The sequence below is a fragment of the Meles meles genome, chromosome 4 (assembly GCF_922984935.1).
Source record: "Meles meles chromosome 4, mMelMel3.1 paternal haplotype, whole genome shotgun sequence".
Lineage (NCBI taxonomy): Eukaryota > Metazoa > Chordata > Mammalia > Carnivora > Mustelidae > Meles > Meles meles.
Genome location: NC_060069.1, coordinates 9,271,614 through 9,288,666, shown reverse-complemented (window position 1 = coordinate 9,288,666; position 17,053 = coordinate 9,271,614). Strand labels below are relative to the sequence as shown.

General features: G+C 41.0%; 1 protein-coding gene across 2 annotated transcripts in view; it reads right to left on the bottom strand.

Moving 5' to 3' along the window:
* The window catches only part of CPNE4 (copine 4), a 505,564-nt gene that overhangs the window by 357,151 nt on the left and 131,360 nt on the right, over nucleotides 1–17,053 (bottom strand). For both annotated transcript variants that reach the window (XM_046001314.1, XM_046001315.1), the window contains exon 2: nucleotides 10,296–10,476. In XM_046001314.1, the coding sequence (XP_045857270.1) occupies nucleotides 10,296–10,476 (181 nt within the window). The remainder of the gene's footprint in view (nucleotides 1–10,295; nucleotides 10,477–17,053) is intronic.

Sequence of the window (17,053 nt, the reverse complement as noted above, 5' to 3'; positions counted from 1 at the left end):
TGATCCCAGTGTCCTGAGATTGAGACCCACATTGGACTCTCTGCTCAGTAGGAAGCCTGCTTCTCCCTCTCTGGCTTCCCCTGCTTGTGTTCCCTCTCTCACTGTCTCTCACTCTCTCTGTCAGATACATAAATAAAAACCTTAAAAAAAAATTAATCCCTGGAAGCCAACAAGAAAAACTTGCTACCTCATCTATACTCAGGTAGTTTTTTGAAGCACACAGAGGAGAAAACTAGGTGGAAGGAAGCTGTGTTTTCACATAATTTACTGTTTCCCATATTGTTCAGGAGGAGGATAAATCCAGATGGAGCCTGGAGTGGAGGAGAGAAGACAAAGGGAGACCCCCTTCTCCAGCACTAATCACAAATACAGTTCTCCTTGGCCCTCTCCACTTCACTCCCCTCTGAGGAAGAAAAGGGGAGAGGAGAAAAGAAGAGGAACAGAAAGGAGGTCACAACCAAAAAGATGTGAGGAAGGAAACAGATTAGCAGAACCTGGAAACAAACTACTCCATTGTCCTCATCCCTGAGTGGCAGGAAATATCCTTTAGGCATCATCAAGACTCCATTCAACACTGTCACAACGCTGCCTGTACAGTGGACATACAAACACATAAAGAAAATCCTTTTAAATCAAACTTCTTTCCTCAGGCACCAATAATCCCTCGTCCATGTAAAAAGAATAAGCCTAATAGCATAGGTGAGTTCTAACAAGCTGAGTTCTTATTCTCCTGAATAAGAACTCGATGCTCCTCAAAAATCCAAGGGTCTTTGGAGGTGAACATGGGGAAAAGGAGCATGGAAATGAAATCCCTCTATTTACTGAATGACAAGCGTCTATTGTGTCAGGAATTGTGGTAGATACTAGGGATTAAAAACAATCAAGAAAATGGTCACAGCTTTTGTGTCCCAGAATTTACTTCTCCAGTGACCTCCAGATATGTCTCTACTGCTCTGCCTCTAGTCCCATGTTTTTAATTGCATCAGTCCTCAGAAAACTTGAGGACCAAATAGCACATCTTTATTTAGAAACTAATTCTTGAAAAATGACTAATGGTCCATAATCATTGCACTTATTGAGCACTAACTCTATTGCATCAGGTGCTACTATAAGCATTCTATAAGCACCGAATCATGTAATCCCTATAATGGTAGGTAGGTACCATTAGGATACCCATTTTATAGGTGAGGAAACTGAGGCACAAAAAGGTTTGAGTATTTGCCCTTGGCATAGCTAACGATGGCTGGGTTAGGACTTCAATCCAGATAGTCTGGCTCAAGAGCCTGAGCTCAGGACCCCTATGCCATGCACCACTGGGAACCTTTAGGAAGTCAGGCTAAAACCATATAACTTGGGGGATGAGGAGGATGTTTCAAGTATTTACCAAAACAAACTTAATTTATTAAAAAAAAAAAAGCAAACGGTTTTAAATGAATTATTGGATTCTTTGAGAAGAGGAAAACATGTTCATCTTATTTTTAAAAGATTTTATTTATTCATTCATTCATTCATTTAGAGTGCACATGAGTGGGGGGAGGGGCCTAGGAAGAAGGAGAGGAAGAATCTCAAGCAGACTCCACACTGAGCAAGGAGCCTGAGGCAGGGTTCAATTTCTGGACCCTGAGACCATGACCAGAGCTGAAATCAAGAGCCACTCAACCGACTAAGCCACAAGGTGCCCCAAACATGTTCATTTTAAGTGATCAGTCACATTATATGGGGTTACTCCACCGCCGCAGAGGCCAGGATAAGAGAGGCACAGAGTCATGGCATGGGCAACTGGAGACACAAAGACCTGGGTTCAAATCCTATCACCACTTCATCCTCTTCTTGTGAACTTGGACATGTACTTTCCTACATGTCAGTTTCCTTACCTGTAAAATGGGTAAGCACAGCCTCCATCTTCTAACACTGTCATGAGGATTATATGAATATGCATGTAAAGACAGGGCACATGGTAGACACTTGGAGAATGGTACTCATTCTCGGAGAAGGGCAGTGAAGGACAGTGGTGGCATAATTACTGGAGTCAGACAGTCCGGGTTCGATTTGCTATGACTCTTCCACTTACCACTTGGGTGACCTGTGAGCAAATTACTTAATTCTTCTGTGCCTCTCTATAAACTATACATGGAGCCCAAACTGTAAGGTTGTTTTGGTAATTATATACCATGACACACATAAAGTACTTAGGAGATTACCTGATACAGCATATAAATACTCTCAACATATTTTAAGGTATCATCATTAATAAACCACCATTACAATTAAGAAAAAAGAGTAAATGGATTGAAATTACAAAGGAAATATGATTTTCTTAAGGAGATGATTATCAGCAAGTGAGTCTAGTTAATCATTAAAATAGGAACCCAGACACCACGTTGAAAACATCTCCTTGGAGATGCTGAAGGTGGTTTAAGCTAGAGGCAGAGGGCTCTAAATCAGAAATGCCTCCTGAAGCTCTTTCCTTGAACTGCAATTTCATCTTCCAAATACTCATCATGACGCTCAAGATACCTTATAAAAACCACAGTGACCAATGCTCCATCTGAATGTCACCATTCAGGTGACAGTTCCTCAAACTAAGGAGGCAATGAAGCCCATGTCATGGCAATTTCCTCTCTTCGGGAGGGAGGCCAGTCATTATCCTTCCAGCTGACAAATCATCTCCAAGCACTTAAAGGAATGAATAGTCAACATAAGATTTCAGTTCAAATTGTTCTTTCCTCATTGGCAGCCCCAATTTCCCATCTTATGCGATTCCACTCTCAGACATCACGACATTGACAATTTTGAGATGTCACTGATAAGAAAGCCACTTAGCATCTTATGAAATGCAGTTTCCTTCTTTGGCTTTACTCAAGGGCATCACTTACAGAGCACACATCAGGCAACAGCAGTCTCTGGTCAAAGGGATGGGACCTCGGGCAGCAGGGGGGAAATAATTTTTGATTCTACTGTTTCATTTTGTTTTCTATACAGTGCTTCAAGTAAGGTTCCTAATATCACCTTTTTAAAGGAAAGAAATTATTCTTATTAAGGACGTGTTAAGGGGGAGGTAGAAAGCAGCATCAAAGTTTTCCCAAATGGGAGTTTGATGCGAAACCACAGGGAAAACGTTGTGAACAACTGAAGAAAACTGTTGTTTTTTATCATCTGTCAAGCTAGGTGTTAGCCACTGAAACGCTGCAAGTCAGCAAAGTGTGAACAGAAAATCTTTCGAGAAAGGAGGTTGTTTGTAATATCCAGAAGGAATGCTTTAATTGACTTAATTTTTCATTTCTCAGCTCTTGTCTGTGTCCATAGTTGAGAGGTTAATTAACTATGTTTCAGAGACAAGCCCAGGGAAGGACAGGAGTGTAGCCTAAACTCAAATACCCCCACGGGCCACGCTAGTAGGGCAAGTGAGTGGGTCAGGCCAGCCAGCAAGAAGCACGAGGACAAACTCTTAGTCTGGATAGGGGTAGGGACTACCCACGTCCAGCTCGTGGCTATACAAAGTGTAAAGATTCCATGTTGCCAGGTTTTCTGATTACTCACAGAAACCAGAAATCTGGAGTTTTATGAAAAAATATCCTGAGCTTTAGGTTTTGTCAAATGGTACCAAATTGCTTGAACACCATAAAGGACAAACAAAATATGTATGGGACTAGACAGAGGACTTCAGGTTCAAGTTTGTAACCTCTGGTAAGATGAAGAAAATATAGATTGATTCAACCAGATTCCAGCTTTACAATTTACTAGCTGTATGACCTGGGGTGATTCATTAATTCTGCTCAGCCTCAGTTTCCTTACCTGGTTATTAAAGTCTCCCTTCCAGGGTGATTGTGAGGATTAGAAAGAATATATGTCAAATGGCAGATTTCCTAGCTGGTATCAACATATATAGATGGCTACTTTATTTTGTCATCACCCAAATGTTCGTATTTGACCCATTTTCATAAAATTCTAGCATTCTGGAGCAATGGAAAACTGATTATCTCTGTTACAGGTTACAGGTAAAACTACCATTTTGGGCTTCACTTTCTTGGTTCCTACACAAAAGAGTGATGCCTCACTACTGTCCCAAGCATGAAAGAGACTTACTCCACAGAACTCTTCTGTGAGCCCCCCAGCCAAAAGTGAACTTCTGAAAAAGTTCACATCCCATTCATCTGGGAGTGGGCAAGCTCATCACCACGGACTCATAGTTCCCCCTTGTATGTTGTTAGCAGGGACCTCAACTCATATGACAACCATACCTGACATCTGGGTGGGCTGGGAGTGGGGAGAAAGGACAGAAAATAAGGAGAGATGAAAGAGCAATTTATTTTTATCCCCACTCCACGTAAAGGTAGCCTATGCACCCTTGAGATGATCTGCTGTAAAATAAATTCCGATGGTTGGTTTGCTTTGCTTTGTTTTTGTTTTTTGGTAAAACAGGTGCCCGATTTAAGCTTCCGTTGTCGGGGCTTCCAAAAAACTTTGTTTTTTAAGATTTTATTTATTTGACACACAGAGAGAGAGGGAGAGAAAGCAAAAGCAGGGGAGCTGCAGGCAGAGGGAGAGAGAGAAGCAGGCTTCCCACTGAGCAGGGAGCCAGACATGGGCTTCATCCAGGGACCCTGGAATCGTGACCTGAGTGGAAGGCAGATACTTAACCAGCTGAGCCACTCAGGTGCCCCTTGATGAGGCTTTCAAAGAGGCATCCACTTCAAAGAGGACTATCCCAAATAAACACATAGCCAACCACAGGATTTCATAAAGAGCCAGGCTACCTTCCTATACTGATGTTCTTCTGTTTCAGAAATCTGGATTGATTTTGAAAACTGACCATTTGGTCCCCTTGTTTTATCCTTCCTGCACTTTAAATTCCCATTCTTACATTTTAAATTCATCAGTAAAGAGTGAGCCTGCCAAACTCTAGGTCCCTACTCTCCACCCCAATAAAAATAGAACCCCAGGCCTGTGTGCACACTCCCTCTCTTTCATTCTACCCAAGACCTCACTGTGTAGCCCCAGGTGTGCTAGCTAATTTCCGGGTCCTGTAAATAATAAACCTTTATTTTTTCAAAGTTCCCTGATGGTTATTGCTGAAAGACATCTTACAGTCAACAGAAGAACCACAAGTGTGGGTCCACCCACAAGATTGGTTATAGATAGGCTGAGATGCCATAAACCATCTACCCACCACACGTCCAGGGAAAGAAAGAGTTCATTTGTTTTGAGCCCTCTTTCTCAAGGTCATATGACCATCTGAACCTGTAAGACAGACTGAGTTCTTCCACAAGACTCTGAGGTCTTTGAGGGTACAAACCATGTTCTTTCATGACACCAGTACGTGTTGGAATTAATTTCAATGTCTGTAACACCTTTTCATGAAACTATTATAAGAAGCAAATGAAATAATATAGGTAGATGGCCTTTGTGAATACAAACATATGGATATATTATTATATATAAGTATAATATATAATACTTATTATATATAATAAGTATAATATATATTATATACTTATACTATATTATATATAATTATATATATTATATATTATATTATTTACATATATATAATATAATATATTATATACTTATTATATATAAGTAATAATAACACTGCATCAGAGTCCACTGATAACTCTCAGAAATAACCACACTAATTACTACTACCAATTGCTATTATTACCAACACTCTACCAAAGCACATGATTCATATAACATGTTTTCATATGGAATTGATCCAATAGTAATTAGCTCTCAGAATTATTTGGAGCTTCCTATGGAGGAACTCAAGAACTGTGTATTACAATTAAATGTAGTGAGTTTCCTTAACAAGGCTTTTAAGATAATAAGATTTCCATTATGGAGAATTGAAACAAACAAACCAAAAAACCCCCTAAATGTAAAAATGGAATTAAAGGTGATTGGAGCAACGTCTTAACAGCGTGGGAATAAGTCAGCTTTTTCCAATGAAGACAAGTACATGCCACTTATAGGATTTCTGCCAAGGGCCATGGCATTGTGGGCTTAGCTCTGCCTCATGGAGGACACCCAATTCGCCCAGGGGATACAGCATATGCTCCAGGAAACTGAATAAAAGTCTTTAGTTCACAAGGGACCTTGTCTTTTGAATTCCTGAGAAGTGTTCATTTTTCCCACTTGGCTATGATGTTTAGGTCCAAAAGTTCATGAACACATCAGTATTCACCAGAAGGTAGGAGGAGATTATTTCCACTCTTCATCGGAAAAGGAAATGTGGTCTATATGTCATTACACTATGCTGTACCACATACTATTGCCATCATGTGGTCAGGAGATGGTGCGGGGAGGATTTTTTTAAAGGGGTATGATTCCAAATTAGGGGAATTAAATGGTAAGTCTGAAACTCTCAGTTTCGAAAGCATTTCCAACCTACAAGTATCCTTCTCCTTCCTTTCTGACAGTGAACATCATGACCACTAAAGAAATACTGAAAGTTTCACCCAACAAGAACACCATCCCATCTCCATATTTTGGGAGGAGACAAAAGGATCCTCTCCGTCTTCTCACTCATCAGATACTCATCTCAAACTCTGCTGGTCCGAGAAGAGCAACAGTCTCTTATGCATTACTGACCAATTGATTTCCAATATGTCGAAAACAGATTTATCCTCACTGGGGCTTAATACTATTAGGAACACAGAAGGTTAGACTTATAGGTCTTTTTGAGTCTAAAAATCAGGTTTACAGTTTCATGCTCACTTTAGAGGCCAGTGTTCTCTTCCAGGGCTAACAGGCTACAGTCAATTAAAAAGCCAACAGTTCCCCTCCATATGAGAAGGCCATTTAAAGGCAGTTCTAACAAACCAGTAATAACCTGAGCTGTAAACCAGAGCAAAATAGGACCCTTTCCTCGCTGCAAGTCCGTTACAAAAGCACAGGCCAGCAATCACAAGTAATAAAAAGGAAATGTCAATCTGTAGTTACATCTCCCCCAAAACCATTTAAGTTGTAAAATTAAGAGCCTACTGTAACATTCTTACAGATTACCTTTCTTCTTCTCTCCAACCCAGCCAAATTCTCTAGCACACCAGAGACTCTGGAACCCGGCTGGCTATTTACATTTCAATTAACCGAAATTAAATATTTTAAAAATTTTTGTTCCTCAGTTACACTAGCTACCTTTCAGGGGCTAGTGACTAGCTCCCTGGACAGCACAGATGAAGAACATTTCCATTATTCCAGGGAGTTCTATCGGACAGTGCTGATCTAGAGTCTCTTTGCCAAACTTTTAAAACTCCCTCTGAAAGATAAGCTCACCCTGCTTTTCCCTCTCACCTCAACACAGCACCCACCCCCCCAACAATCTCTTCATTATCCAAATAGTTTAGTCTTGCTCTCTCTTTTTTCTTCACTTAGGCAATTATCAGATTTCCCCATCAAGAAGACATGGGCAGAGCCAACATGAATTTTCTTCTGCAAGGCTTTCTCTCAATTCTGTAACAGTGTAGATAGAAATCTCTCTGTAAATCCAGACATATTGTAAGGGGTAGACACAGGAAAATGCACGCATCAATAAATGTCATACCAGGGCACTGTCCATGTTTGCCAGCCTTCACTGAACATACGTAGTAGTAGCCACATGCTTTAAATAGACTGTCGGACGTTTTTAACTTGTGACACGGGTGTGTTTCTAACTCCTAGCATAAGACCACTTGATGAATTTGTATTGAAAAGAAGGTGTTAACAGTAAATAAATGTGCTTCACTTGCTGAGAGGGAGAATGATTATTCAAGCTACTGTGAGTTGTCAAAAGTTTCTGCGCTGGTCATTTACTTCTTTGTTCTCAAGAGCATTTTATACCCTTTCCTTGCAAAGCTTGTCAATGGACTTCCATCACGGTTCGATCAGTGGAAGACACAAATGGGATACACGAGAGCAAGAGGTAGGCAGATGCTGGGGTATCCTCATCTCCCTTTCAGGCAGCATTTCCAGCACCATCTACATCTCCTCCATCTTTCACTCCTACCAGATAGGCGTCCCCTTCCATGGATCCAGTTTATGCTAGATGGCTGTTTGGTTCTGGTACTACCATCTCCCTCTTTGGCCCCTCTCACCCAGTGGTCTGTTGATACATATGTAACAGTTGGCTTTGGGTGGGAGGTGAGCCCTGCTGCAAAGTTCCCGAATACTTAAAAGAGTCAGCTTTCACAAGCCTATACAAGCTCGCCTCAGCTCTCTACTACCACACCCTAAGCAAAGTTACAGACTCCTGTCATGGATGCCTGGGTTCCCACACTGTCACTATTTAGTCTCTCAGCATTTCCAACTCCTTCATTACTAATTCCCTGAACTAAATCCTTCATTAGCTACCTGGCATGGGCTGTGTTTTTCTAACTGTATCCTGAATATATATTGTTAAAAGAGTATAAAGTATATTACAGAAGTGTTTCTCAAAGTGCCAGATTATAAATCAGCCTATCACTTCATATGTTGGAAGTTTAACTTTTTTAAAGAGTAAGACTTTTTAAATGAAGGAAGCAGTGAATCAGTTTACATCGGGGCACCAGTTTCTTATCTGTGCACCGGTAACAAAGAGTTTATGAGCTGGTAGTTATACGCAAACCATACTTTAAGTAACACTTAATAGAGCACTCTAGAAAAACAACATGACAATATGTACCAAAAGCCTCCAAAGTTTCCTATCCTTTGTACCTGTTCCTCTACTTCGACAAAGTCTCCTGGGAACTCATTCAAATAGTAGGGAAAAGTCTTATGCACAAAGATGTCCACTGCAGTTTAAAATAGGGTATTTTTGGAAGCAACTTCAAAGTGAAAAAGCAGGAAAATTATAAATAAATTCATACGGTGGGATACTATGCAACTTTAAAAATTATAATTATGAATAGCATAGCAATATACAAAAATATACTACTAGGTCATAAAATGAGGGAATAAAATTTTATATGCATGAGAAGAATCAGGTAAGAATATGAACACCAGAAGGAAAAGACCTATATACAAATAATAGTTGACTTAAGTAAAGGGGGCATTAGGAGATGAATTCTTTCTAATTTCTTTCCTCTTATTTTCAAGGAGTGATTTTCTTCTAATGCAAGCTGCCATTTCACTCTGATAAATAAAAAATAAAAAACAATAAAACACACCAACAAAGTCAGTGAGACTATCTGGAAGGAAAAAAATATATTACACATTAAGATACCTGTGAATGCTGTTTAATGTTTATAATATAAGCCCTAAAAAGTCTGAAGTTAAAGACTTATGATGACGCAAGTTGCCTTGACCTGAATTTCATCTGCTCACCCACCAAACACACTGCCTCTCGGGCCTCTGGAGCCTCCTTTCTTCTATGCTATGGAAGAGTTGACCCCCTAGAACAGCATCTTCCATTTGCAAACAGGTGGGCGAAGTATTGAAGACTTGAGGAGTTTGCTGTAAGGGACACAGAGCAGGTGGCTTTCTACTACTGCTCTGCTCAGCATGGCTTCAAATTCCTTCTCCAAATTCCAGTACCTCATGCCCTTTGAGGTGATAATACTTCTCCATCTGCTGCGCCCCCTGGTCCTCCCAATCCCACTCACCTGAGAACAGAGCTTTGCTTACTCAGATGAGATACCCAAAAGCAAACAAAAACCGAAAATAAAGACAAAAACAAAACATAAAAAACCTAGTCCTCATCTGATCCGTTTTGACTTTTAAATCCATGTGCAAAAGCCAAGCAGAATTCAACCTGCAATATCTCCACACAAACCACCAAGAGCACACACACGGGCACTCACAATAAGGATAAAATAGCAATTCAGAGCTCAAGCTCTGGAACCCAACAGCCTGTGTGTAAATGTTAGGTTTTCCATTCACAAGCTGAATGATCTTGGGCAAATCCTTCACCTTTCAGTGTTTCCTCATCTGTCTCTGTTCCTCAGAGAATTGTCGTGAGGACCAACTTAGTTATTTTACATACAGTACTTAAAACGGTGCCAGACCCTTGGTGAGCCCCCAGGAGAATGTGGTCAATATTAAGTTTTCATTCCCAAAGACAGATGTTGTACGATGTGGCCTCTACAAGGCAATCCTCTCTGCCCTTCCCAGGCTTACTATGTCCACAGTGAGCACACCGAGTAAGCGTAAATGTCAAAATACCCAGGGCATTAAAACCACCGCATCCAAACATCATGATAGAAGCAGAAATGTGATCGTATTCATTTCAAGAATTTTCCGTCTCATCAAAACAAACCATCTGAAGACAGGAAATACAAAAATATTTCTGAATCGATCCCCCCAGCCATGCTTCTGTCCATTTCCTTGGACAAGCCTACCTCAAACCACTGCCCGTGGGACTGCATCTTGAGGATGACACAGGGGTCTGGTTTGGAAAGAGCATCTCTGTCAGAAATGCCTTTGCACGCCACACGCAGCTCAACTTTGGTCAGGCAGGGGCTGTTAAAGATTCCCAGCGTATTGGCAGCAGACTCGTAAATGTTGCTCATCTTCTTCATTCTGTTTCAGGCAAGAAAGAGGAAAAAAGGCACACCAATCACCATGGTATTTGTCAAAGGAAAAAGCCTTCTGATCACCTTTCAGGATATTGTTCAAAAAACAATTTCAAATCCTGAATTACTTATTATTTCACTTTCTACCCCAGTGGCACAGTTCCAGTGAAACACACAAACAAATAAAAACAACGAGAAACCCCAACAGGTGCTGGTGTGCTTGGCTAAGAAGGCAATTTTTCTATATAATTTGCATATATTTGCATAGTAAAATTTTTAGTTTGTGAAATAAAATTAATCAATTAGTGCAAACTGTAATCCAGCTCTATATTAAGTGCATGACTTGTGTGAAATCTTACAGATTTGTTGGCTAGTCAATATAATCACATTCCAAGTTTCTAAGACTCCCTAAAAATCCAGTTCTCCTCTTCCTTTTATGCTATGGCAGAGAGAAGAATGTAGTCCTACCTGAAGACATCATCCCAGCTTCCCTTTCTTTTTTTTTTTTTTAAAGATTTTATTTATTTATTTGACAGACAGCAATCACAAGTAGGCCGAGAGGCAGGCAGAGAGAGAGGAGAAAGCAGGCTCCCTGCTGAGCAGAGAGCCCCATGCAGGGCTCGATCCCAGGACCCTGGGATCATGACCTGATCCGAAGGCAGAGGCTTTAACCCACTGAGCCACCAGGTGCCTCCCAGCTTCCCTTTCTTATCCCTGGCCCACCATCTCAAGATGCCAACAGCCAGCGAGCTCCAGGAAAGCCGCCAGAATCAGATTTTCTGCCCCAAATGTGGAAGTCCATCCTCAGCTTTCCTCCCTCTTACCTGCCACATCAGAATTCAGAATCAAAAGGGGGAAAGAATGGGGGAGACTCTGTGAGAGAAAAGACACAGCTTCTGATTCTGAACTCACGGAAACAGCAGTCAAAATAAGCATTGCAGGCCCCCTTCCCATCTCCACGTGATAACACTTTGAATCATGCAGGCCTGGGTTATGGGCGTCCCCCGCAAGGCCACCAACACTCTTTTAGGAGGACTGGACCTGTGAGGACACTGGAAGATTCTCTCAGGCGTGAAATTCAATATCCTCCTCATGGAATTCTGTTTCCCTGTAGATTTCTTAGAAAAATGGCAATGGCGGGCGCCTGGGTGGCTCAGTTGGTTAAAGCCTCTGCCTTCGGCTCAGGTCATGATCCCAGGGTTCTGGGATCGAGTCCCGCATCGGGCTCTCTGCTCAGCAGGGAGCCTGACTCCCCGTCTCTCTCTCTCTGCCTGCGTCTCTGCCTACTTGTGATCTCTGTCTGTCAAATAAATGAATAAAATCTTTAAAAAAAAAAAAAAAAGAAAAATGGCAATGGCTTCCTCAACCTCACACAGCATCAGGGCCCTAGAGTGGAATTTCTTCATCTATAAAGTGGGGGTAATCCCTCTCTTCCTTCCCTTCTCCACATTCAGTAGGTTTCCCCTTGGTACTCAGCACCATACTAGGTTCAAGTACACTTCTTTCACAAGGTGACAGCTGTTCCTCAGCATTACACACCCACTCCCCAACTGGTGTCTCCAAACTTAGCTGCTAGCTCCATGCCAAAGCCAAGCCTTTTCAAATCTGACAATGCCCCTCACTCATGGCAGATGGCACCCAACCTTCTCTCCCAATGGTCTTTCACAAAGCTCTCCACTCTTGCTCTGCATTTTTCTTCCACTTTCCTTCCTTCCTTCCTTCTCTTATTTTCTCTCTCTTCTCCTCTCTTCCTCCCACTACTTTCTTTCCTTCCTCCCTCTCTCTTTCTTTCCCATTCCAACTCTCCAACATCCTATTTAATTATTGTGAACACAAGTTTTTCCCTATATATACTGAAGGGAAATTGCACTGACTGCCACAAAGTTATGTCCTTGAAGACAACGGATAAGCTATGTCCTCTGTGCCATATCTGGTTCACCACCTATTTGGGTAAATAAAGTTTTATTGGAACACAGGCAAATTCATTCATTTATGTATTGTGTATGGTTGCTCTCACTGCAACTGTAGAATTGAATAGTTGCAACAGAGACTGCATGGCCTATAAAGTTCTAAAATATTTACCATCTGTCCCTCTTTAGAAAATGTTATCCAAGCTCTTCTCTTAAATATCAGGTAACAGGGATTTGCAGTCAGGGTAGAGTTGCGGTTCTATTTTAGTATCTGTTATGGAGTCAGTTTGAGGATGAGACTTGTTCTATGTTCAACCACACAGAACATTAACAGGGATTCGAGGACATTCTTTTCAACATATGAGAAAATTCAAGCTCAGAAAGAACAGATAACTTACCCATACTACATAATTATTCTCATTGCAGAGCTGGGGCCAGAATGCCAGTTTTCAAGCCCCTAGCCCAAAGCTATTTTCATCATATGTAATACCTTTAGCCAGAGAAGTGTTTGACCCTACCAAGGAACAAGAGATACAATATCCCTGATTTATTTCAACTTCCATACAGAATCATATTTCCTTATATTTTAGAGTAAATTTTATTCACATATAGAAAATATGCAAATTATAAATGCACAGCTTAACAAATGACCGTCCCTCTATTTTTACAGGTTGTGAGCAGACCAATTATTAGAGCAACATAGAAGGCAGAGTATGTATGAAATGCAATTTATAAGAACAGTGAACAGAAAGAAGAAATAGACTAGTGGAACAAAGCTCTGTGTTCAGGCAGTGTTGGAAATGTGAGCACTTCGTCAACTTTTTGATAAAGATAGCTTATTCTTCAATCAATGCCTTCCTGAATTCTGCTTTTCCCAACACATTAACTGGCTCGTTGGAATCCACATTTCTCTTGTGCAGTTCTGAGTGGTCTCTCCTATCTCTAGAGGCATTATTTTTTCTAACTGCCCCATCCTTATAGACTCATGCCTGAACCCATCTCCTTTCTTTTTCCTTTTTTTCTTAAAGAATCTATTTTTAGAACAATTTTGTATTCACAGAAAATTGAGAGGAAGATACAGAGATTTCCCATACCCCTTTCCCCACACCTGCATATCCTCCCCATCATCAAAGTACCCCACCAGAGTGTATCTGTTATAACTGATGAACCTACACTGTTCATCCAAATTCCAGAGTTTACATTAGATTTCACTCTTGGTATATATTCTATGGGTTTAGACAAATATATAATGGGATGTATCTACCATTACAGTATCATACAGAGTAGTTTCATTGCCCTAAAAATCCTCTTTGCTCTGCCTATTCATCCCTCCTTCCCTATACCCCCTGGCAACCAGTGATCTTTTTGCTGTCTCCATAGTTTTGGCTTTTCCCAGAATGTCATATAGGAATCATGCAGTATATAGTCTTTTCAGATTGGCTCCTTTCACCTATCCACTTTCTTGACCCACTGACTCTTTCTATAGAACACAAGGTTTTCTACAGAATGATATATTTCTCTAATGTCTAGTCTTAATTATGAGGCATAATGGAAGAAAGATTTCATTAAGGAGAAGCTCCCAGTTCAAATTCTGGCTTCTCCATTCACTAAGCATGTGATCATGAGCAGGGTACTTCACTTCTCTCATAGTTATACCTATTCCGAAGAGTTGCTATGAAAAGTAGATGAAATAATATATGTAAAGTGATTAGCATAATGCCAGGTATATGGCAGGAGTTCCCAAAGTGGAGTTATTATGATTGTAATCTGATGGCTCTCAATATTAAAAAATTCATTTTTCCCACTGCCTACTAGAACTATGTTAAAATTCCCACTATTACTTTAAGATCAAAGTTCTACTAGACCCCTTAAATGCATTCCGTCTTTGTAGCCCATACCTGCAATAAACAAATGAACTGGGACACATGTTCAGAGGTGTTTTTTTTTTTTTTTTTTGACAGAGACAGATCATAAGTAGGCAGAGAGGCAGGCAGAGAGAGTGAGAGTGAAGCAGGCTCCCTGCTGAGCAGAGAGCCCGATGTGGGACTTGATCCCAGGACCCTGAGATCATGACCTGAGCCGAAGGCAGCAGCTTAAACCACTGAGCCACCCAGGTGCCCCCAGAGATTTTTTTTTTTTAACCAATGGGACAGATGGCCAGGAATTGTATGGATTATTCCTTTAGGCAATGGAAAACCCTTGGAGGATTTAAAACTGGGAAAATGGATTTGGTGAAATAAGCACTTGATAAAGATCAATCTGGTAACAATATGATGGTTGGACTGAAGGAGAGAAAAAAGTCTGTGATTGTGTAAATGCTGCTATGCTGGTCATTATCCCTTCCCCATTGATTCTTCTCTATTCTTCTCCTGTTTAGGGAGCTAAGGGGCTGACCTCTACTGACTGCCAGCTCATTGTTGGCTACTTTCCTGTTGTTATGGTCTGAACATTTGTGTCCCACCCCAAATTCATACATTGAAATCCTAACCCCCAAAGTTGACAGTGTTAGTCCTGAGGGTGGAACCCTTAGGAATGAGATTCGTTCTCTTATAAAAAAGATTCCATAGAGCTCCCTAGGCATTTCCATCATGTGAGGATACAATGAGAAGTCTGCGACCCAGATGCGGGCCCTCATCTGACCATGCTGATCTTGAAGGCCATCCTGATATTGAACTTCCAGATTCCAGAACTGTGAGAAATAAAGTTCTGTTGTTTTTCAGCCACTAAGTCTATGGTGCTTTGTTATAGCAGCTCAGACAGACTAAGATACCTGTTGTGTTGAAGTGATGCTGACCCAGGGAAGGGAGTAGAGAGAAAAGAGTATATTTCTTCCTAACTCCTACCCTGCTCCTTAGCAGTGGCAAGTGCCTACCTGCCCCTGGTCCTGTTAGGCAACTCTGTCTCCAAGGTTCTAACTATCACTGTGCTTTGGTGATACTGTTTCCTCCTTTGGCTCCATAATGTTTATAGATTGTATTAGTTTCCTAGCTGTCTTAAGTTGGGCATTATAGAGGCAGAGCCTGAAGCAGGGATTCAGTTGCATTTGATTAACTGAGCAGAGGATAGAAAGAAAGTGAAGGAAATAAGAAGGTAGTCTCAACAGAGGTCCAGTTTATGCCTGGTTCCATGTGGGGGCTCTCCAGCATGGATTTTACCATGGGTTTGTCCACCTTAAGGAATGAGTTCGGGGCTCTTACAAACCCATGTCAGTCATGCTAGGGTAGAGAAAGCATAAGGTCTTAGTTTTGTTCCCTTCCCCCACTGGCTGAGGGCAGTCATTATCCAGAAAAGGGATAGCTACGAGCCATTAAAAATCAACACTCAACACCAGTGGGGGATGGATCCACTAAGTTGATAGAGGGATCTAGGTCAGGGTGTCAACAGGGTCTATTTCACTGCAGTAGTTAATCTCTGGTTATATATATATGAACTCCTTCCTCTAGGTCAGACCCTACCCATATATTTCGTTGCATCCACAATAGTGTTCATCTTGATAGTATTTGTAAACTGGTGATGAAACCAACATAAACCTTCAGTTTGGATGGGGGTGGGGGATAGAGTATAGGAAAGAAATGTGGAAATAGTGAAGATAAATCTCCTAATTTTTCACAATTGTTCCTAGGTCCTGGCTTACCTTCATGTGCATGCACAAATGAAAGCCCTGACCAGATATACTGGAGTTCATGAGTTCTTCTGGCTGCCCACAAAGAACAGCAGTCCTGACCTTGACTTTGGAGGTAGTACATAGGCCAGTGAAGTCAAACTGTTTGGCTTTGGCCCAGCTGAAGCTCACCACTGAAAGGTGATCACAAAACATGGCTCTGTCAGTGAGTGATGATCACCTACCTCTAGCCACAGATAAGTGAAGTAAACAACTAATTTCACACTCTGTTAGAGAACAGGATTAATATGACCAGATTATCAATACATTTTCCGAGGCCTATTTAAATCCTCTTTGTTGCCTTTCATACAATACCTGTTTTTACAGAGACTAATGTCTGCTGAGAATTATTTTGATGAAAGCTGACTTTTGGCCAATTTTAGAAGCAAATTATAATTGTCCTTTCACTCAGGTAATTTAAGTCACATATTAAAAAAAAAAAAAACAAAAAAACACCACTTAACATATCCACACTCTCTAACAGGACAAACTGATCCTGAAACTTAATTAGGTTCTGAATGAGCTGCAAACAATGCCAAGACAATAGAGAGCTCAAGAGAGAAGAGAATCAGCGTGAGTTCACAGGGGAACCAATTGAGCGGAGCTTGTCTTAAAACTGTGTTAAGAATAAGTGCATAATCACTGTTCTGCTTGCTTTGGCATTATTTGGCCTTTTTAAATGTCACAGCACATCCAGGGAAAGCTGGTGTGCTGGAGGTCTCTATCACACTGCACACAACATTTCCATCTCAATTCTAGAACTATGTATGGAGTATCTGCCATGTGCCTTGCACTGTTCTGGAAGCTGGAGGTACCAAGCATTCATTCACTCCGCTGAAGATAAACCAGCTGTTATTCCATGAGGACTCATCAATTTATTTCCTATTCAACATTCTGATTTACTTTGAGTGGAGAATAATACTCAGGGAGCTTGGCTGGCTCAGCCTGTAGAATGTGCGACTCTTGATCTCGGGGTTTTAAGTTCAAGGTCCACTTTGGGTGTAGAGGTTACT